This window comes from Beta vulgaris, chromosome 8 (assembly GCF_026745355.1).
Source record: "Beta vulgaris subsp. vulgaris cultivar EL10 chromosome 8, EL10.2, whole genome shotgun sequence".
Taxonomy (NCBI): domain Eukaryota; kingdom Viridiplantae; phylum Streptophyta; class Magnoliopsida; order Caryophyllales; family Amaranthaceae; genus Beta; species Beta vulgaris.
Window position 1 is genome coordinate 28358964 of NC_079209.1, and position 22614 is coordinate 28381577.

General features: G+C 38.4%; 1 protein-coding gene and 1 long non-coding RNA gene across 4 annotated transcripts; one reads left to right on the forward strand and one right to left on the reverse strand.

The window, feature by feature from the left end:
* Positions 1 to 1240: 1240 nt before the first annotated feature.
* On the reverse strand, positions 1241 to 5555 carry LOC104901247 (glucosidase 2 subunit beta). 2 transcript variants are annotated; one of them, XM_010688796.4, is made up of 5 exons: positions 5383 to 5546; positions 5176 to 5289; positions 2863 to 2958; positions 2522 to 2689; positions 1241 to 1552 (listed from the first exon to the last, which is right to left on the reverse strand). In XM_010688796.4, exons 1-5 carry the CDS (start codon positions 5483 to 5485, stop codon positions 1461 to 1463), a joined length of 573 nt encoding a protein of 190 aa, XP_010687098.1. In that variant the 5' UTR covers positions 5486 to 5546; the 3' UTR covers positions 1241 to 1460. The 2 variants fall into 2 exon arrangements, with proteins under 2 accessions (XP_010687098.1, XP_019106742.1); XM_019251197.3 differs by lacking the exon at positions 1241 to 1552 and adding an exon at positions 2772 to 2817 and having other exon boundaries at positions 2659 to 2689; positions 2938 to 2958; positions 5383 to 5555.
* Positions 5556 to 11399: 5844 nt separating this feature from the next.
* On the forward strand, positions 11400 to 15977 carry LOC130589741 (uncharacterized). 2 transcript variants are annotated; one of them, XR_008967383.1, is made up of 3 exons: positions 11425 to 11934; positions 13381 to 13601; positions 14160 to 15977. It is a non-coding gene; the product is annotated as an uncharacterized LOC130589741 (long non-coding RNA). The 2 variants fall into 2 exon arrangements; XR_008967382.1 differs by lacking the exons at positions 13381 to 13601; positions 14160 to 15977 and adding an exon at positions 12100 to 12424 and having other exon boundaries at positions 11400 to 11934.
* The last annotated feature ends 6637 nt before the right edge of the window (positions 15978 to 22614 follow it).

Sequence of the window (22614 nt, forward strand, 5' to 3'; positions counted from 1 at the left end):
AATCTCACAAAATCTGTATATGAACCTAGGTGCATGAAGTTCTTTGTGCTCCTATTACCCCACGACAGTGTTTCGTGTTGTTGTTAGGATTGGAAATCCTATAATTAATTTTTCAAAAAGAGATACATGCTCCCAAAACGCTTGCTATACAAATCTTGCAAAGTTTCCTTTTTAGGAAAAAACAATTATATTATTAAGATATTCATTTTGATTTATATCATGAAACTTTCTAGGCCTTGATAATTTCCAGTAATTCGAGAAGCTTCTTGAAGATGGAATCATTTGAGGTTGATGATTTCATTTATTGTTTTTTCTAAAAAAAAAAAAAGAGCAATATTGTTTTCTTATTGATGCTACGAAAAATTACATCAGTAACCTCGTATGATACCATCTCCGACAAGCTTCTGTTTACTTGAAATTATCAAGGATTATTGTGTACGGTGAGGTTTTTAGAGGAAATGTGGATGAGAATGGACAAGAGATAACCTTTTGGACATAAGGTGGAGGCAAATCAAAGAGAAAAAAATTAAAATAAAGTCTTTATAAGGGTATTTAAGTCTTTATACTCCTTTTTCTTTAGTCTTGTAAGAGTATTAGTCTTTATACTCCTTTTTTTTCTTCTGACAATGGGGGAAACAAACTACAAGAAAGAGAACAAAAAAGACAAAACTAGAAAACAAACTCAAATAGTGAATCGCAAACAAGTCTGAGCACAAAGTTTGGCCATGTCATGTGCTTTACGAACTTGTTTGACGATTTACTTTGAGGAGAGAACACCAATGTATGTTAGCCAAATCCAAAGTCTGATGAAGAGTCCAGTAAATGAAGCAAGTAGTAGTAGAAATTGACTATAGAGAGGAGAGGAGAGGAGATGAGATTAGCACAATATGTTGATGAATCCAGATTAGAGCATTTAGAAGCGCTTGAGCTTCTGCATGGAGGGCTGAAGGAGTGAGGCCATACACAGACCACCTCCTTGCAAAGTAGTATTGTCTAGCTCATCAACCAGCCACAATATGCGTTATAAAAGAACCATTTTCCATATGGACTTTGTCATTATAAAAGAGCCAACTACAAGTATGCGTTAGTAGCAATGCATTTCTACAGTAAGAGATTTAGATGCCTTAGATGCTTCAAGTACCTTCAAACTCCACATTCTCCTTATATTTTTCACATACATTAGTGATTAGACGAAAAGGCACTGTGTTGGCTACATCATTCCTAGTATGAAGCCTCAATATTCTCCAAAGACATATCATATCTCAGTACCATCCAGGTTCATGTACAAATTTGACAACGTTTTCATCACCTATATTACAAACTGGTGCAAGTGCCTTTCTTTATCACGACCTAGATCAGACAACAGATTCATACACATGCCAGATATTGGTAAAATGGCTCATTAGAGGGTAATATCTTTATCACAACCTTAATAAAGCAATAGTTGATCACACATAAGATCATCGTTTTCTTGACTTGGCACGCCGATAGAAGAGCCACAAACCCCACACAAAAACGACGATTAACTGTAGGAATGCCAAAACCTTCAAATCTGCATCAGTACAAAGAGTTACAAACTAAAGTAAAAACTAAAGGAAAATTGGACAGGATTAATCCCACATTTGGCTGACGCGCATAAGCATAGCCATATGATAAGTTGAAGGCGGGCGATTGCCAAAATAATACCACCTTTGAATTATTCTGGAATAATCCTACTTTTGCTTACTAAATCGAGTCTTTGGTCCCACGAACCTGTAACTTGGCAAACCGGTAACTCCAAGTTAGTTTTCCCTCCTAGACCTCTCCCCAGCCACAGGACCACGCACCAGCCACTAGGCCCCTCCCCAGCCACCAGGCCCCCACCCCCTCTTTCTCCCCGTCGCCGCTTCTCTCTTCCTCTTGTCTCTCTCCTCGAGATGGCATTGGAACTCCAATGGCACACCGCAGTCGTGAAGAGCAAAGAGTGGCCCGCAGCTATTGGAGTGCGTCTCTCTTTGCGAATTTCAAGGTAGTGCGAATGATGGAGATGGAGGTGCGCATGGTGGAGATGATGGTGGGACAGTGCGAATGGGAGGGGGTGGGGGCTGTGAATGGTGAGATGATGGTGGTGAGATGGTGCGAATGGGATGGGGTGGCGGGAGGGGAAGGGGTGGGGAGTGGGGGTGGGGTGGGGTGGGGCAGGGCGGGGCGGGGCGGGGCGGGGCGGGGCGGGGCGGGGCGGGGCGGGGCGGGCGGGGCAGGACGGGACGGGGCGGGGCGGGCGGGGCGGGGCGGGGCGGGGCGGGGCGGGGGCGGGGCGGGCGGGCGGGGCGGGGCGGGGCGGGGCGGGGCGGGGCGGGGCGAGGTGGGCGGCAGTTAACGGTGACTATGTTCTTGGGACCAAAAACTCAATTTAGTAAGCAAAGGTAAGATTATTCCAGAATATTCTAAAGGTCGAGTTATTTTTGACAGATCGACCAAAACTGGGATTATTCCTGTCCAATTTATTAGGAATTTTGGGAACTGAAATATCTTGAAAAACCTTTTGGATTCTGAATCATGTCCAATCTTCCATTTGATGTGGTTTCTTTTTCCTGAACAGTATTAGAAGTCCGGTGTAATTCAGTATTGTATTCGATACTACCTCCCATGATACATGTATTGGGGCAATGAACCACACCTTCAAATTCATCACTCCCATCACAGCAATCTACACATAAGAAACTAAAAGCTAAAGCACCGGAAGATTAATAGTAACTTGTAATATGATACAGATGTGAGCATTGAGGTACATCAGAAGGCTGAAGAGCTTCCACACTGAATACATTAGTTGCGACACTGCAAGCAAACAGTAAAACATTATCACCTCATCAATTTGCTTACCACAAATATGGTCATTGACGCGAGATGAAAACAAAAAGCTTGGCTGACTTCCAAAATTCCTACAATAGAACTTACCCTCAGGACATGCCGAGGTACCTGTATGAAAAGAAGAAAATTCAATAGGCAATCTAGAAGCATAAGGTACATAGAGAGTCAGAAATAACACATTTGAGTTCCTGTGTTTGCAACAAGATGCTCTCACATGTGATTATTTTTTGACGCTGGGGGTATTTTTATATGTTGTATAAATCCTCAACATCTTGTCACAAGAGGACAGCCTACAATAAAAGTGCACCTTAACTAGATTCAGTGCCGGTTTTGAAGGATTTTCAAATGCAGGAGATCACATTAGAGAAAATAATTGATCACTTGTCCAACTAGAATGACATATAATGGAACTCCAAATCACAATATGATAATCGAAAAATTAATTGGTCTAACTTCGAAATAAAAAATAAGGTTTACTTCATGTTTTATCTCTAATTCAGATTGCCTTTTGATGCTATCCACTCTGTGCCTTATAAGTTAGCTTGTGCGATATGCAACAGATGTATCAATTAAGTACGGAAATCAACATAGCAGTAAACATACATGCCACTATAGACTACTAAACATTTAGGATAGTTTTCTTCCCTTTTTCTCGGCCGTTGGAAATCTAGCATTGATCAACAGCACATCAGCATGTCAAGCAGACAAATCAACTGCTAAGGGTGTGTTTTGGTTGGATGGAAATCATTTCCAATGGAAAGTGGTTTACCATGAAACCATTTTCCACAGCAAAACACAATTCTAGATCAATTTTCCCTTGTTTGGTTGCAAGGAAAGTGACATTCCTTTAGAGTGAGGGAAAGTATGGCTTCCCTTGCCTCACTAAGGAAAGTAATTTTTCACTCTTAGAAATGGAAGTTCAACCCATAATTTTCGCTCCTTAATCCGGTCCAAACCAAGCAGGGGAAAGTGAGGAAAATAGTTTTCTTAGAAAACACTTCCTCTCAACTAAACACACCCTAAAAATGGTGTCTATGGGGTTACCGATAAAAAATTAATAGGGTTGTAATGAGATTATTATTACTGCATCAATGGGTTACGATAAAGCTTTAGAGGTTCTGAGGACATCATAATGGGCGTGAAACCTCTACAAACAGTAAAACATATCTCCTTGTATAAAATATTTAAAAAGCCCAACAAAATCTCCACTGAGCTTTCTCAAAATGACGTTCAATATTATGAAGTCAAGATACCAGAAATCAAGATCAATTGGAGTCCCTTTTTCCTTGCTTCCAAACTCCAATTATACCTTAAAATCCTTTCAGCAGTAACATACGTACAGTGGCTTTCATAAGTACTTAGATAAAGCATCCGGTTTTGGAAAAGGAAACTAATAGTACTTACTACTTAATAATTCAATTCTGTCATAATTTTGCGATTTAGTAATACTCTCTCCCTCCCATAATATAGTGTTTATTTATCTCTTGAGGTCAAATTTTAAAATCTTTGTGGGATCTTTTTAGATTCGCCTCAATGTGTACTTTCACCATATCAAATTTTTATAATATTTATTAATAAGAAATTGAAAATTTTGATGGTCAAATATTTATCTTGAAAAACGTGTAAAAAGAAACCAACATCATATTAATGGGAGGGAGGGAGTATTAGTTTACAAATATGTCCAAAGATCTGAAAATTTCTAATTGCATTGATCCAATTCATCATGCTTCCTCCAATTTCTTCCTTCAGTCTCCTCTAAAGAAGGCTAGGTTCAATTTTTACATAAACTTACATCCCATTACTCTTAAGCTCCGTTTGGTAGGGCGTAAAACATTTTCAGTGTAAAATGATTTTCATGGAAAACAATTTACAATGGAAAACACAATTCCAAATTTAGTTTTCCGTTGTTTGGTTCGATGTAAGAAAAATGATGAAATGAAAGGAAAATGAAAGGGAAAGTGAGGAGGTAGTGAGAGAAGAGTACATAAGGAAAATAGTTTTCCCTTTATTTTGAAAGGAAAATGGTTTTCCATAATTGGGAGAGTAATTTTACCCCAACAGAAAATGATTTTACACTCTTTTGTCAACCCAACAATGTAAAACTGAAAATAAAGAAAAACAGTTTTCCGGGAAAACGTTTTACGCCCTACCAAACGGAGCCTTAATAGTGAGCCTTAATAGTGAAAGATGAAGCAAATAATATTTTTAATATTACACTCAGAAATCTTACAAAAAATTCTTCAAACTAATACATAGGCTGTAGTTAAAAATGAAATACAAAAAAAAAAAGAGCAAAGGGTAAAAGAGTTAGGAGGTAGAGAGTACCAGGCTCATCAGTGCCGTCAACGCAATCACAGAAGTCGTCGTTGAGACGGTGTTTGGTAAAGGAATTGGAACCATCCTTGCATTGGATCACCTCTGAATCGAAGTATTTGGCGTCTGCCATCTCAAAATAGACAATATATGAATGACGCATAAATTTGGGGGAAACGAGTAAATTTGAAGTTTGAGAGAGAGAGAGAGGAGTAGTACCGAGGGGATGAATTCCGCGAAGTGCAGGAGATGAAGATGAAGCGGAGATTACGATGAAGAAGAAGCAGAGGGAGCGCAGACATAGATTACGTGGTTTCTCCATTCACATCTGCGAGAAATTCGTTTTTAGATTAGGGGAAAGTGGAATTGAAATTTGAGTCATTTTTGGACAGACGGTATCACGTTAGTGTTAACTTGAGACCGACGTCATGCTAACATCATATACGTGCATCAAATTAGTAGTAGAATTAGTTAAGTGTTTGCACATATTAGTCATGTTAGCCTTAAATTACTTCTGGATGAATTAGTTAAGTGATGAAGTATATTAGTTAAGCGCTAGAGTATATTAGTTAAGCGTTGGAGTATATTAGTTATATCATATATTCCAGATTATAATGCAATTTATTGACCATAACTTTAGTATCACACAAACATTCTCTCTTTCTTCTCTAATCCATCGATACGCCCTAAAACCTGTATTGTTTTCCTCCTCTATTCTCTGCATAAAACCTCCATTGGATGTTCAATTTGGATGTAAGTAAAATACTTGAGCACAAGTTTGCAATGACAAGTAAAAGAAGAGTTCGACATATATTCATCACAAAGGGTAATATATAGTGCCCATTGCTAGATAATAACTTGCACTTGCAAAAACTTTGAAGAAACAGAGCAGGTCACTTTTGGTACCGAAAACTTAACTTTTGCATTTGAAAGTTTAACTTTTTATTAGAAAAACATAACTTATACCTAAATGTTATTAGTTATTAATTTATCTGTAATAGTTAAATAATATGAAGTAATAATTATGCTGCTAGGATTGTTGTATTTTCATGCCTTGAGAATCATGCACATGTGTTCAATCACAAAAATACTACATAAGTATATGTGCAAAAGGTGGACTAGATATGTAAAGAGGAACGCAAATTAGATCCTGTGAAAGGGAGTAGGATGAGAATCCTGCACCTTCCCTAAAATGACGTTGTTTTATGTTTAGGGGGGCCAAAAATTTGGTTAGCTTTTGGTTGGCTTTTTGAAAGTGGGCTAGCTCTCCCATTTCAAGTTTTTGTACTTTGTTGCTTACATCATTCACTCTCTTTCTCTCTCATTTATCTTTCTCTTTAATAGTCAAATTAGTGCATCGACAAGCGTGAAATACAAAGTATAACGAGTAAAAAGAGACGAATGAAGTACATCTTTGAAAACAAAGTCAAATTTTCCTTAAAGGGAATTTGAAAATTATCATATAATAAAACGTCATGCGGCATCTACATCAATAATAATCCTTATATAAAAGATAATCTAAACATTAATTAGCCGAATTTGTGAGGCTCGACACAGTTGAGATAGTAGCACCGAATTCTCTTTCACCATAGAGTCAACTTGAAAATTTTCATCCAATTTACTAATATAAATGATTTGAAACCACTTCTTTAATATGGTAATATTTCAACCACAAACAAAATTCGATAACTCGGCATCTAGAATTTTAAGGATTTTAAATCATAATAATACAAACTTTGGCCGCTTCTCCTACAATATTACAAACTTTCGATTATTAATGAATATATCAAACTTTTTTTAAAATTTCTCCTAGTAAGTCATTATCGGTTCTTAACTTATTGTAGGAGGTCACTAGCTGACGTTACAATAACCATCACATGTGTCATGATTTCATTGATTGGTCCTTTCACTCACTACTCCAAAGAAGGCCAAGGAGACCATATATAGGAGACCGGTTGAGGTTACTAACCCATTTCTTAAATATAGGAGACCGTTAATTATCCAAAACCAGTCTCTTACGTTTAACTATTTGACTTATTGAAATTGTTGTTGTGAAATAGGAGTCTGTTTATAAATAAAATCGGTTTCCTTGACATATTTTAATTTTTTAATTCAATTTTTTTTTCAACATAATAGTATACTATACGTATATATTTCTTCTTGTTGTGAGATAGGAGAGTACTTCTAATTGAAATTGGTTTAATTCCTGCAATAATTTAATTTTAAATTTAATATATTTTCAACGTAATACTATATGTGCTATATATTCTTATTTTAAATTTTAAATTTTTTTTCCTTCTTTTATAAATACCATAAAAAAATGGCTTGCTAAATAACGCCCTAAAATTTCATAGTAACCCCCTAAATACATATTTTTATGTCGTATTTTATACTTTTCTATTTCTTCTCCTTCTTCCTTTCTTTTCCTTCACCTCTGCTTCCCCTTTCCCTTCTTTCAGCACCACATTAAATTTCACCATTGAATTAGAGCCCCCACCACCACCAATTTTCAGGCGACACCATCTTCTCCAGCGAGCTTGAACAACCCACAGTTTGACCGGCGACACCCCATCAATTTATTTTAAAAAAAAAAATTATGGTGAAGTGTCCACCATGGACGCCCCACCACTAGGGATGGGCATGGGTCCAGGACCCTACCCAGACCCTGTTGGACCCGACCCTAATTTAAGGGTCTGGGTCCAACTTTTTCAGACCCTAAGGGTCCGGGTCCGGGTCCGGGTCTGGGTCCAAGTAAATTTTTTAGGGTCCGGGTCTTAAAGTTTTGGACCCAGACCCGACCCTTAGACCCTAAACTTATGTAATATATTTAACTATTTTTTTGAAAAAACAAACTGATTTTCTAAAAGACTAAAACCGGAACTAAAACACCATTCTAAACTCTTATGTAAGTTGTGTTATTTCGTTTTTTTTCATATGTTTGTATTTTTGTTTCGTTTTTTTTTTCAGTTTATATGTTTGTGAATTGTGTTTTTCGTTTTTTTTTTTCAGTTTAAGTTTGTGTTTGTGTTTGTTTTTTTTTTTAATTTATATGGCTGTGTTTGTTTCATGCGATTTTTGGTGTTTGTTTCATGCGAATTTTAGATGATTATTGATATTAATAATGCTGAAAATTTAGCAAAATAAAAAATTTAGACCTGGACCCTCCAGACCCTCTAGACCCTCCAGACCCTAAGGGTCCGGGTCAGGGTCCAATTTTTTCAGACCCTTAGGGTCCGGGTCCGGGTCTGGGTCTGCAAAAATATTTAGGGTCCGGGTCTAGGGTCCAGCTGGACCCGACCCAGACCCTACCCTTGCCCATCCCTACCCACCACAGACACATGCGTCAATGGTGGACGCCCCACCACAGGTGCAGGCGCCTACCATGGACGCATGTGCTTGTGGTGGTGCATCCATGGTGGACGCCTCACCATAATTTTTTTTTTCAAAAAAGTCGATCTTTTTTCTCATAAACTCAGATATGAATTTCATTTTTGTGGGATTTGTTTTGTTGATGTAATCACTAGTAGAAAAAGGACGATTTGCGTCGCATGAAAGGCAAAACGACGCAAAAACATAATTTGCGTCGCATGCTATGAAGAGTGCGACGCAAAACATCGTTGCATAAGCACTAGATACGAACTATATGCGTCGTACACTATTGATGTGCGACGCATATAGGTCATTTGTGTCAGACCCTTAGGCCCATCCGATGCACATCGCTTCATCCAGTTACAAAATTTGAAGCCCTATCTACGTCGTACTTAACTAATGTGCGTTGCAAAAGGCTAATTTGCGTCGGATCCCTTGGCCCATCTAGCGCAGATCAACCCAAAAGCCCACTCACCTTTTCAATTCCTCTCGTGTCTCTCTCACCCCCTGAAACACTAAAAGCAACAAATCTGCCGCGCCTCTCTCTCTCACTCTCAAACCCCCCTTCTCTCTCTCTCACCCTCAAACCCTAAAAGCATCAATACTGCCGCGCCCCTCTCTCTCTCTCAAACCCTAAAAGCAACAAAACGGTCGCGCCGCTCTTGTACTATGAACAACGAACAACGAACAACAAACAACAATTTCGTGGTGTTTCGCCATTCTCAATGAATCCTTCAATGGCGGTTTTTGAAATCTAGTCAACATCAAGGTACGCTCCCTCTTTTTTTTTTTTTCTCGTTTTTTAGTTTTTTCAAAATCTAATCCATCAAAATACGATTTCTTCATTACTACAATTGTATTTCCTTGTCTTTTAGTTTATTTTTTCTCGTTTTTTTAGGGCACACTTTTAATTTGATTCGATTCGTTGGTTTTGATTTTGTGGTTTGTATTTCAGGATCTGATGCATTTGCCGGTTTTGATTTTGTGATGGATTATTCGTCGGTTTTGATTTTGATTTCGTTCTTTCATCTCACTCCTAGATCTGGTGAGTGTGCATTTTTTTTGGCCTTTATTTGAGTTTTTATGATGTTGGTTTGCTTCGATTTTTTTTGTCTTAATTTGGTTTTTTTTACAGATTTTGTATCTGTTTATTCTGGGTTTTTTCAGTTTTTTTCAGTTCACTCCCAGATCTTGCATTGATACTTTGATGTACAGAAGTACCTGAAACTAAAATGAAGGAGAATTCTTCATCAAATGCCGAAGCTAATGACGTAAGGGATCAACTATAGAGATGATGTTTGATTATTTAATTTTAATTTAAGCAAATATGTATACATTTGTAATTGAAGCAATAAATGGGACGAATATAATTGTTGTGGAGTTGTATAATCTGGTTGGATGGTTAATGTTTGATTTTTTTTTTAATAAAAGTTGCCCATTTTGCATCGCACCTAGCAAGCCATGCGACGCAGATTCCCTTTAACTTTTAATAAAAAATTCCTAATTTGCGTCGCACATAGTTGTAAATGCGACGCAAATGGCTGATTTGCGTCGCCCGTATACAATGTGCGACACAAATAACTAAAAGATCTGCGTCGTTTTCGCATACGACGCAGATCATTTATAGGTCAACTGCGTCGAAACCTGTGTCGTCAGACCCAAGTCCGACGCAAATAGGGGTCCTAGGTCCGACACAAATCGACCTTTTTGTACTAGTGAGTTTTCGTTTTGTGGGATTAAGTATAATCTTGGCTAAAATTGTGGAGGAGAGTATAAGAATATATTGTGATTTATGAGTAATTTATACTGTGACTCTATAAGTATCTGAGTAATTGGGTGAGTTTTTTTTTTCCTCAATTTTTTATAAACTGGACTTCACAGGTTATTATAAAAATCTGAGTATGGAATTAGGATGTTTCTTACTGCTCAATGAAGTGGTGGAGTGGTGGTGGTGGAAGAACGAAAATGTAAAGGGACGGTAAGGAAGGAGGAAGGAAGAGGGAGAAGAAATAAGAAAGTATAAAATACGGTATAAAAATACGTATTAGGGCGTTAGTAAAATATTTTAGGGCGTCAAATAGCAAAAACCCCATCCTCCAGTAACTCATGGATGAGTGACCCCGACTACATTCCCGAAACCCCATCCTCCAGTAGCGATGACAGTGGATACGCATATGATCCATATAACATTCTTTAGGAGGAATTAGCATAGTGATGATGTGGAAGGAAGTGGGGTAGCCTTAGTTTTTATTGTATGTGTAAAAGAATTGTCAGGATGAGATGATTGACTCTGGGCAATGGAACTATTGTATTGTATTTTGAAGTTAAGATTTTCAAGTTATAATATATTTTGAATGATCTGTGATATGAATATATGTGCTTATACGTGTAAAGTGGGGAAAATTTCAATCCTTTTTGGGAATAAGTGTTAGTAGCTTATATGTAATAATTTGGAAATTTTGGGGACTACTAAGAATATTCAGTTATCATTTTATAGGTTATGGCACATATCAACGTGACCAATGAGATCCAGCAGAATGTGGAAAACAATGAACCACAGGAACAGCTGGAAAATTCTCAAGCCGAACAGATACGTCAGCTAAGGGAAATGAATACCCGATTGCTGGCAATCCTGGAAAAGCAGGAGCAAAATAGGGATAATGAAGAAGGGAAGTTCTATAAGACGCTTGCTGCTCATAAGCCACGGGGCTATGACGGCGAAGCGGATCCGGTAAAATTTGAAGACTGGATTGCATATATGGAAAAGCTGCTGGATGTGATAAACTGTCCAGAGAACTTGAAGGTAAAGCTGGCATCCTTTTACCTGGAAGGGCCTGCGGATATGTGGTGGGGTACAGTTAAGAAAACCTCCACCCAAGCCATTTCCACCTGGGAAATGTTCGTGGAAAAGTTGAGGAATAAGTTCTTTCCTCCAGCATTGAGAAGGAAAAAAGAGAATGAATTCTTGTTCTTGAGGCAAGGGCAGATGACGGTAGTAGAATATGCTGCCAAATTTATGGAACTCGCGCGGTTCGCTCCAGACTTTACAAACAGCACCAGGTATCTTCTCTAGGTGCAAGTGTGCAACGTGGTTTAGAAGTTCATATTTTCTCAATCTCGCTAAGCCTAAAGCGAAACCTCCAATCCTCCATCACCAAAACCTAAAATGAAACCAGTAAACCACTTCTTTCGATAATCGAAATTCTACTAACTCCATTAGCGAATTCTTCTTTCTCGTCAAAATTCCACCTAATTACCCTCAAATTCAATCCAGGCCAATTTGCAATTGAGAAATTTGAATTCGTCGTTCCCAATTGTCAACTCCTTCACCGGTGACAACCACATTTTTCTAGTTCTTCCGCTTGCTTAAACACCGACGGTCGTCGCGCTTCCCTATCTTAGGTTTTTTTTTATTCTCTTTTGAATACACTGTTCCATTGTAGTGTAAACTAAAAATTGAATTTTGTTGTAGTTTTAGGTTTTTTTTTGTGTGGATTATTTAGGTTTGTTTAGTATATTCTTATGATGAATTTTAATTTTCCTGTTGTTTTCTTCCTACTCTTATAGCAAGAAGTTAATCCTCTTTAGTGATTGCTTGTGAATTTATGATGTCGCAATGGATGAGCCGCCACATATTGGAGTAATGATTTTGCGGATGTCCTGTGATGTTATTGATGGTTTGATTTAGCAAGAACTCTATTTCGGAGAATACTGATTCTTTTATTAGTGTTGTATCAATAGTCGATTTACTTGCTTATTGGATAAAACCATGCATTTTTTTTTCTGGTAGGAGGGGTTAAGATTGTCGTAAGGTGTATGCTCTTAATCAGTTATTATAACCATGTATGTGAATGAAAATACTGAAAAAATTGAATATATTTTTGAACTATGATTTGCTTGATTTACTATTCATTGAATCTTAGGTATATAATTGACATGTGAATGGATTAATTGATTGATTTTTGTGGGTTCTTTAATAAGGAAGGAAAGGTAATAGTGACCTAATGTACATAAGCTTTGAATTCAATCTGCCGAGTATACCTGTATTAGTTGTCATTTAATTTGATTCATTAGATTTCGTTGAAGTTCAAGTATTTATAGCAAGAATTTATTCTTCTTTAGTAATTGCTTGTGAATCTATGATGTCGAAATCGAATGAGTTGTCGTCTTGGTGTAATGATTTTGTTGATGTCTTGTGGTGTTATGGAGGGATTTGTATCTTTGGGTTTGATATATAATTTTGAGTCTCAATGCTAATTCTATGGGGTTTGTGTTTGATTCTTTGAGATATTAACATTGGTTTTCGGCTGAATTTCATGAGCGAGATAAAATTTTGGCCAATTTCTACCACTTTGAACCTCATAAATTGCGGTGGACTAATTGAAAGCTTTCGTGGTTTTGTAATGATCTTGTTAATAGTAATGCTTGCTGCTATACTATTTTGATACTGGTTGTAGTGAGTTTGGTTGGGTTATTATTTCGTTGCATATACCCCTAATTGGTATCATTTATTGCAAGATCTCTCTCCAGATTGCTTAACATGTTAATTTTGGTGATCTTACAACTTGCTTTTGAAGTCTTTTGTAAGTATTGTTAGTATAATCTAATATCTATCATCATGAGTGAGTTTGGATTTGTTTTCTGCGTGCTAGTGTTTAGTTAACACATGGTTGGTAATGTTTGTTGCTATTCTAGCTCCTGTAACATGAAACAAGCTTTTCATTGTTTGTATATGTCCTGCAGTAGTAGAGGAGGCATGTCATGCCCTAATTTATGAATTGGCTTTAGCCTAAGTAGTCCATTCTTCATGGTCTAGTCATTTGTTTTCTTTATCTTGTTTATCTGTAGGACTTAAGGTAGAGGATGCCACAAGTATTTTGGGAATATGAAACAGAACAATTTAAATATCCATGAATATTGAAGCTTCAACTCTTTTCCACTATGCATTCCTTTCTTACTTCCCTAGAACCAGGGCGTGAAGGGATCTCTTTCATAGATCAGATTGTCTTGTTGTGCAGTTTTTGGCTTTCTGAATGAAGTAATATTTGAACCTTGGATGATTCAACCAAGTAAGTTCAAAATAACTCGTGAATTTTGTTAGCTCTCTTTCTTATAAACTATGCTAGTTTGATTTAATGGTCATATTGGACAAACATCTGCATTACATTAATACCCTCTGTTAATTGTGCCCCTCACTTTTTTTTCTTGGAGTTGATGTTTAAAACAATGGTATGATGTCATCTTCCTTGTACTTTTAACTAACATATTTCAGTGAACAATTTCTTTTTGGTATTTGGTGATCATTCTCTTGTTTGTGTCATATTTGTTAGTCTCAGTTTCCGTTTGATTCTGGCAATTGCTATTTACTAGCTTACAATGTCGTTTAAGGGAATAGTTGAAATCGTTTGGTATTGGATCTATGCTTAGGAGTGGTCTTGAGTATTGACAAGGTCATCAATTTTTAAATTCATGATCTTACATTGTATAGACTGGTGGTATTGAGGGAATCCTTGGTGCTTCTTTGACTAATTGCTAGCTGCTTGGATCTGTTTTGTGCATGCGTAGCTCTGTCTTGCTTAACATGGATTTGGCTCTCATGGTGCAATATGATATTGATTGCTCCATAGGTAGTTTTTTTGTACAGGTTCATAAAAACTTGGGAACCTTCTCTTATTTAATGTCACAAATTTTCTTGTTCAAGAGAAGATAGTATGATGTTGTGCATGTCAAAAGAAAAGAACTTTTTCACATTTCCAAGGGTATCTGAGGAGATAAGATGATGGAGATTGAAGATGACTGTCAAGTTTGAATTGTACTTATTACTTAATTATTTGTTTTGGTAGATAGCATTTTAGATCATAGAAACTTTATTTTTAAGACATGTTTAGTTTTTGGTTATAAATTAAATTTGTAGCAATATGTTTTTGACATGATGAATAAAGCAGGATGAGAGCCAAATCCTATAGAACTTTTTCCTTCCCTTTTTTGTAGTTGTGACTTTTATATAAATTTTTTAAAACAAAAAAAGAACTTTTTCCTTCCCCTCCTGCTTCGCCTCCACTCTCTTTTTCCCTCCCCCACCCATGGCCCCTGCCATCTTTCTTCCTCACCCTCCCCTTTCCCATCGTAGACGACCCCTCTCCACTCTCCCACAAAAAAAAACCTTTAACAGTGCTACCACCCGAACCAACTACCACCGATACCATCAACAAGTTTGATATCTTCAACAACAACAAACTTATCACTAGCAGCCTTAACCACATTCTCTCTCAACAACGCACCACCACACCTCGTCACAAGATTAAGATCAGGATAAATCTCATCAGTGCCATCAATGGTGAGGTCAATACGAGGGTGACCATTGAGGACAAAGAGATGAATACCAAGCGAAGCAACTTGCTCTTGAGAGCGCTTAGAAGTCAAAATTTTGATGATATTTGCGAATTCTGACGATGATAGAAGCTCGTCGACTTGTGCGATGTCACATGTGGCGGTGATGTAGGTTCCTAGGTCGAGAACCACGCCGAGTTTTGTGGTGGTGTGGCAGTTGAAGGTGGAAAAATGAGTGAAAGGGAGGAAAGAGAAAGTGGCGGGAGCTATTGGAGAGAGAAAATGGAAGCAGGTGTGAGCAGTTCCAACGGAGGAGGTGAAGGAGGAGACACTAGTGGAAAAAAGGTTAAATGACACAATGAAACTAATCCGGGTTCTCAAAAAACAGGATCAGTTTTGTATTAACTGATTCGGTTATTAGGAGAACCGGGTCAATTTTTTATTACTTGATCCGGTTCGTCGCAATCGGATCCATTAATAAACAAAATGGCAAGCTGAAAATGGTAGGCCCAACACATTCAACACATAAAAATACAAACTTTCATATCCCAGCAGAAATTTGACGCAGATGTATGCGATTGCTGCGACTTTTTCACTGGACCAAATATGCTCAAATTTTAACACAATATAGATCTCTTTGTTAGCTTTCCAATGAACCAAGAAAATCTCAATTCTGACTTGTAACGGAGGCACACGAACAGATTTACCGAACTGGTAGCAGAACAGAACGCAGACGAAGGTGTGCGTGGGTGTAATATAGTAGTAGGCGGTGGTTGGGCAGCAGTCACACCACTTGATGTGATTCTTTATGTAAGATTCACTAGGTTAGGGCTCTTTTATGTAGCTTAGTGGCTTTTGATTATGAAAGTTTGTATTTTTATGTATTTTTATTTAGTAAGTAACTGGATATGGAGAACTCAGGCGTATTTCGGCTCACAGTTCAACTAGGGTTTTTGGATTCACTCCTGAAACAAGGTGGATTCTCTCCTGAAACAATAATTAACTCAAACTCAACTTAAATTATTATTATGGCCGAAAATCCTTTATATAGTACAAGATTTTCCTAAACCTATTATGACTAGTAAAGCTTAAAAGATAAATCTAATCTTATCTATCTTTATCTTAAGGATCAAGATAAATAATCATTCCTAATCACACGCCTATTACGACTCCTAATTAGACTTGGATAAGGAATTAGACTCCTAAGTATAATAGGATTCCTTAATCACTTAAACACTTAATTAAAATAATGCTAAAATTAAAAACCCTAATTTACATAAAATCCTAACAGAACTAGAATTCTATATAACGACTACCATTTCCTATCATGACCCACATCCATCCAATGGCTGAGGTCATCATTTCGATTTCGCTTCTTGCTTCATTGAACCTGAGAGGAAGATATCTCTCTATAACGGTCAAGCATCCTAGCACATAGGAATTCAGTTTCACACTTGAGAATTATTTTCCTCTCATCAAGGCTGGCCATCCCACTTAAGTAGTTTAAAAGACCCAAATTCCCACAAATATGGCTACCAGCTCCATAGCTAATACTTTCCAGTATAAAATCCAGTACATTAAATTTCTATATTTCCCCAAATTGCATAAAAACAAAATCCCAAATCAAATTAAAATTAACAACTGTTCCATCAGCATTTAAATAAGTACACATCCCTTTGTAAGACAAAGGTGTAAGCATACTTGTCTACTTGCCTGACGCTTTGCATATCCTAGCATCTTAGAAGAGCATGTAAATTCTCCATCACAATATGATCAGGCAATTTAATGACATGTATTATAAAGACACGCATATATCTCTAGCACGCATAGCTGAGAAAGCCATATACATAAGTTATAACCCGTTGTGTACCTATACTTAGAAAAACATGTAAGCATAATTTCCTACTTGCCTGACGCTTTGCATATGGTATTCAAGTCACAGCTAAATATCCTAGCATCTTAGGAAAACATGTAAATACTCTATCACAATATGATCAGGCCATGTCAACTATTTACTTTGACATGTATTTTAAAGACAGCCACATATCTCTAGCACGCATAGTTGAAAAAGGCATATACATAAGTTATAACCATTCTGTACGTGTAGTTCAAACCGTTGGTAGTCTGAGTGATCTAGAGCTATAAGCCTCCTCATATTTTATTTCAAATGTCAAAGTATTTATTACAAGAAAAAAAAAAAAACAAAAAAAACAAAATCCCACCAGTGTCTTTGAAAATATAGAAAAGAGGCTGGCACTGCATCAACCTGACACTTGTAACAAAGAGTCTTGAAAAAGCTCACCTGTCTCGCCTCTGATTTTGAAAGGACCAATCGTCTCTTTGGCTCCGGTGCATTTGATAAAGGATGACCTTTTTACCTTCCCAGTGAAACCAATCGACATAAGGCTGCAAAGATGTATTACAGTTATAAACGATAGACACAAAATACCTGATAATTGACATATCTATAATCTATCTACTTATCCATCTATATATATATAAAGAGAGAGAGCAGCAGCAGGCTACCGCGTACGGATCCACATCAGCATGTGGTGTCTTTCCTTTCAGGATACGGCGAATCATCCTCATATCGTCCCTCTATTGTCACTTCCTCATCATTGTATACTGTTATGGCTTAATTTTCAGGCTGACATTGACGCAACGACTTAAGGACTTTGACATTGTGACACAAGACCAGCCGCATTATGATAACGCAGAGACCGAGTCAATGAAGTCCAAACCACTTGTCCGAGAAAGATGGAGTTAAGTTAGAATGTGCTCTGCCAACAAGAATAAAGGGATTCAGTAGTTGCAAGAAGTAAGGAGGTTGTTACAGCCGAACGAGCCTTGAACAGAGGAGCTTTGAGATTCCGGCGAATGACCGTAGATGTAGATTTAGTAGGAAGCAGTAGTATTTATTATTTAAGTAAAGAAAAAGCCATACAAAAGATCACTTGATTTACAAGAGAAAAATACATAAGAAAAAGGCAATCACTATTCTCGTTTCAATACATTGTTTGCACTTAAATACGAAAACTTAGATTGTAACGATTGTTGTTCATCTTGGACGACCGTCATCGATAGTGGATTGGTGGAATCATCTCCACCCGCGGTTTTTACCCACCTTCATTGAGGTTTTCCGCGTCACCATTTTTTTGTGTCATTCCCTTGAAATCCCCCTTTGCATTCATTTATTCTGATCATATAAAAGTCTGGTTGTTGTGTTCCTAACTTCAATTCTATCGTTAAGTCAAATTTTAGCATAAACAATTTGGCGCGCACCGTGGGGCCACAACCAAATCAATTACTTTCTCTCAAACTCCATCAAAAGGTCTGAAGCAATGAATCTTGACGAGATGAAAAAGCACTATGATCAAATGAAGGAAGAGATGATAGAAATGAAAAAAGCTAATGAGCGTCTATCCTCCGACTTCTCCTCGTCCCAAGAGAAAATTCAAAAGCTGCAAGAGGAGTTAACTTCAACAAAGGCGTCCAAAGCTAAGCGTCGTGTCAGTATGGAGGAGATCCCTACCATGCAACCCTTCACTGACTTCGACAACGTCGACTCTGATGGCGACGAAGAGTTCGCAAATGATGGATCCTTGAACGATCCCGAGAAGATCCCTGAAACAGAAGACGAAGATCCTATGGCGAAGCGAATGGTCCTGATTGAAAATCAAAATCGACGCCTGATGAAGCTTATGTCCCAAGTCCCAACTTCCAGGGGCACCAACTCCCGATATTGTCGAGCATCCTGATGGCTATGCAATGTCGCCATTTGTGGAAAGGATTTCAAAGGCAGCACCCCCAAAGAAGCTCAATTTGCCTGTCCTCACCGTCACGTATGATGGTTCGACCGACCCTGGCGAGCATGTCACCCAATATAAGCAACGAATGTGGCAAACGTCTATCCCTTGGCACCTTGTGGAAGCCTGCATGTGCAAATCTTTCGGAGCTACGCTGACTGGCCCCGCTCTCAAATGGGTCGGCACTGGTGGAAAATACCCCATCTAATGCGGTCAAAATCCAGCTTACGGATGCGGTTTTGGTCCGCATCAGATGGACCTGCAGCTGCTAAAAAAAAACTAATGCGGTAAAAAACCGCATCAGTATGGTAACAATCTGATGCGATTTTCAAGAATGACCGCATCAGATTGTTTATTTTTTGAAAAATAATAAAAAAAGTTCATCAGCGAAATTCGTTTACATTTAACGAAAACATGAGGCCATTACAGACAACGAAAACATGGATCCATTACAGACAACGAAATGGGACCATTATAGACAACGAAAATAAAAAATAAAGTAAATGAAATTATACAAACGAAAAGAAACTAACTAAATGAAATTTATACAAACGAGGTTAGTGGATTTATTTTATACAAACGAAATTAAATGAAAAAAATTAATTAATTAATCAAATATGAATTTAAAGAATATAAACTAATTAACGAAAAAAAAAGAAATGAAAAATGAGATAAGATATGAAATTATACAAACGAAATTATACAAACGAAAAATGAAATTATACAAACGAAATAAACAAATTCAACTAAAAAACGAAAAAAATCGTGATGGGTGGGTGGTGGTCGGCGTTTTGAGAAGGTGAAGACTAGATCATGGCGCCGTTGAAGACTAGGACGCGGTTGTTTCCCTTCGTGGTTGGTGGCGTTGGTGGCGTTGGCGGACTGTCGTTAAGGTTTCGTGGCTTGGCGTTGTCGTTGGTGTTTGGCACCGTTGTCGTTGGCGGTGTTTGAGAACGACAGATGTATGGTGGTGGTGTTTGAGAACGAGTAAACAAAGTGATTGTGTTTGAGAACGAGGAAAGGAGAGAACGAGAGAGGAGAGAGGAGTGAAGGAAAGGAGTGAGAGGGCGTCGTGAATGAGGGAGAGGAGTGAGGAAGATTAGGGTTGAGTGAGGAGGAGGGGATTAGGGTTGAGTGGGGAGAGTTATGTGGGCTAGGGTTGTAAGGGAGGGAAATGGGTCGTGCATTTTTTTAAGAAAATCTGATGCGGTCCTAGGAACCGCATCAGATCCTTAAAAATCACATCCGTTGTTTTAATCTGTTGCGTTCCACAAGAGGACCGCATCAGATTTTCTTTTCATCTCTCCTTCCTATTTTTTAATTGATATTCTGATGCGGTTTTATAAAAACCGCATCTGTTACTAAGTGACAAATGAGGTTTTTTCCACTAGTGCGGGTCCCTCAAGCCAGGAAGCATCAACAACTTCTCCACCTTGGTTTATAGGTTCTACGATAAGTTCGAAGGCAGCCGCAGCTTGGACAAGCAGACTAGTTATCTATATGTTGTTGTGCAAGGAGCAAGAGAATCCGTCCACGATTATTATAATCGCTTTCACAAACAAATGATTAGTATTAAAGACCTTGACACTAAAACTGCTATCGAATGTTTCAGGAAGGGGTTGATTCTCTGGTCAAAGCTGTACAATCGCCTGACGAAATATCCATGCCAGACGTTCGAAGAAGTCAAGTCACGAGCATTGACGCAGATGCGTCTAGAGGAAGATGATGTTATCCTCAACACTATTTCTACCCGTCATACACGAGAGAGCTCTGGCGATAGCAAATCTTATGTCCCAAAGAAGAACAATTGGCGAAGCCATCCTTACAACCGTCCTGGTCAGGTACATAACGTTAATGATATTGGTGATAATGCAGGAACTAACGCAAAGACGGAACAACCATCCTATCCTGATCTCAAATCTTATGGATTCTCCGTTGACGTCAAAGGTGTGGTGAATGCTTTGACCAAGATCGGAGCGTTCGTGCGTTGGCCACATAAGAGTGATCGCCCAGACGCACATAAAGATCAACTAAAATGGTGCCAATTCCATCACGATCATGGTCACAAAATAGAAGAATGTATTGCGCTGCGACGTGAAACCACATTCATGCTCAACAAAGGCCACCTCCAAGACCTGCTGAGCGACAAAGGAAAACCATCCTTTGAACAAAATCCAGCCAAACCTATTCCGCCTGCGTCTCCAACGCATGTCAAGGTAATTAACGTGATTTTAGGTGGATCTGATGTATGTGGGCTAACATATTCTGTAGCCAAAATGCTAGCAACAGAGGAATCCCCCTCGTCCATTGTTCCTAAGTCTTGCAGGTCTGAAGAGGAGCGGAGAGTAGAGGCGATGTCAATCACCTTTGGCGATGATGATGTATGCGACGCGTAACACCACGACGGCTTGGTTATCTCTTTGACTGTCAGCAACTGCCTGCTGCGACGTGTGCTAGTCGATGGAGGTAGTTCAGCCAACATTATTATTTTTAAGAGCGCTCTCGAAGGTATGGGTTTATGTGACAAAAATATAAGTAAAAAGTCTACTGTCTTAGTTGCTTTCAGTGGAGAGGCCCAACATACTGTTGCAGAAATCACGCTACCAACCCTGGCCAAAAGCGTCAACTTGCCAACCAGGTTCAATGTGTAGACTGCCCGTCCGCCTTTAATATCATTCCCTCCATGGATTCACAAGATGAAGGCAGTCCCATCAACATATCATCAGACACTAAAGTTCCCCACCAAACGGGGATGTCCAAGAGATAAAAGGCGAACAAAACGCTGCCCGAGAATGCTACAACTCATCACCCAAGCTGCCAAAGGCATTAATATAGCAATTAACGGACGGATTAGCGCCCGACGCGCCCGACGAACAAGATATATACAAAGTGCTGCTTGATTCGACCTTTCCAAACCATGTCGTTCGAATAGGAGCGACTTTGTCGCAAGAAATGTGCGGCCAGGTAATTAAGTTTTTTGAAAACTAACAAAGACTGCTTTGCCTGGTCCCATGAAGACATGATGGGTATCAGTCCCGACGTCATCACGCATAAGCTCAACGTTGACACTGAACACAAGCCGGTCAAGCAGAAGCGACGAAAATTTGCACCATAGCGCAATCAAATGATTAACGACGAGATACAGAAACTAATTGATGCAGGTAAAGTGCGTGAAGTTAAATACCCTGATTGGCTAGCTAACGTCATGGTGGTAAGCAAGAAGAATGGCAAATGGAGGTTCTGCATTGACTTCACATACCTCAACAAGGCTTTTCCCAAGGATCCACTTCCCCTTCCGCATATAGACGCAATGGTTGACGCCACGATAGGACACGAGCTTTTGACGTTTATGGATGCATACTATGACTACAACCAAATCCTTATGCACCCTGATGATCAAGAAAAAAGAGCATTCATCACTGATAAAGGTATTTATTGTTACAAAGTTATGTCGTTTGGACTAAAAAATGCAGGTGCAACGTACCAGCGTTTGGTTAATTAAATGTTCAAGGACTAATTAGGCGATACTATGAAAGTGTACATCGATGATATGCTGGTGAAATCAAACACTACTACAAAAAAGGCCTAGGAAACCGGTTGAAAATAGCCTAGGAAACCGGACTATAACACATCTCCATCTCACAGGTGTCCTGGGTTAAGAGACCGGTTATAATGCCTGGTTTCTTTGTTTATTTGGGAGACCAGTTGACAAGTAAAACCAGTTTCTTAAGTAAGCCTATATATAATACATAAAGAGGTTAAGAGACCATTTAACATTCAAAACCAGTCTCCTTACCTTACGCTCTAAAACCAGTTATTTAGCACAACCTGTTTCTTAGGTTTTATACATATTTTTTAAAAAAATTAAAATGTTACAGTATGCATACATAATTATCTTGTAACTAATCCTGTATTTGTGGCTTCTTGTATATACGTTCTTTTTTTA

Bases quoted from the DNA above. Each gene is read 5' to 3' on its own strand.
- LOC104901247 (XM_010688796.4), bottom strand. From the start codon at position 5,485: ATGGAGAAACCACGTAATCTATGTCTGCGCTCCCTCTGCTTCTTCTTC. The intron at 5,290-5,382 runs GTACTACTCCTC...TTGAGATGGCAG, and splicing joins TCGCGGAATTCATCCCCTCG to ACGCCAAATACTTCGATTCA. The intron at 2,690-2,862 runs GTAAGCAAATTG...TCTTATGTGTAG, and splicing joins CGTCAATGACCATATTTGTG to ATTGCTGTGATGGGAGTGAT.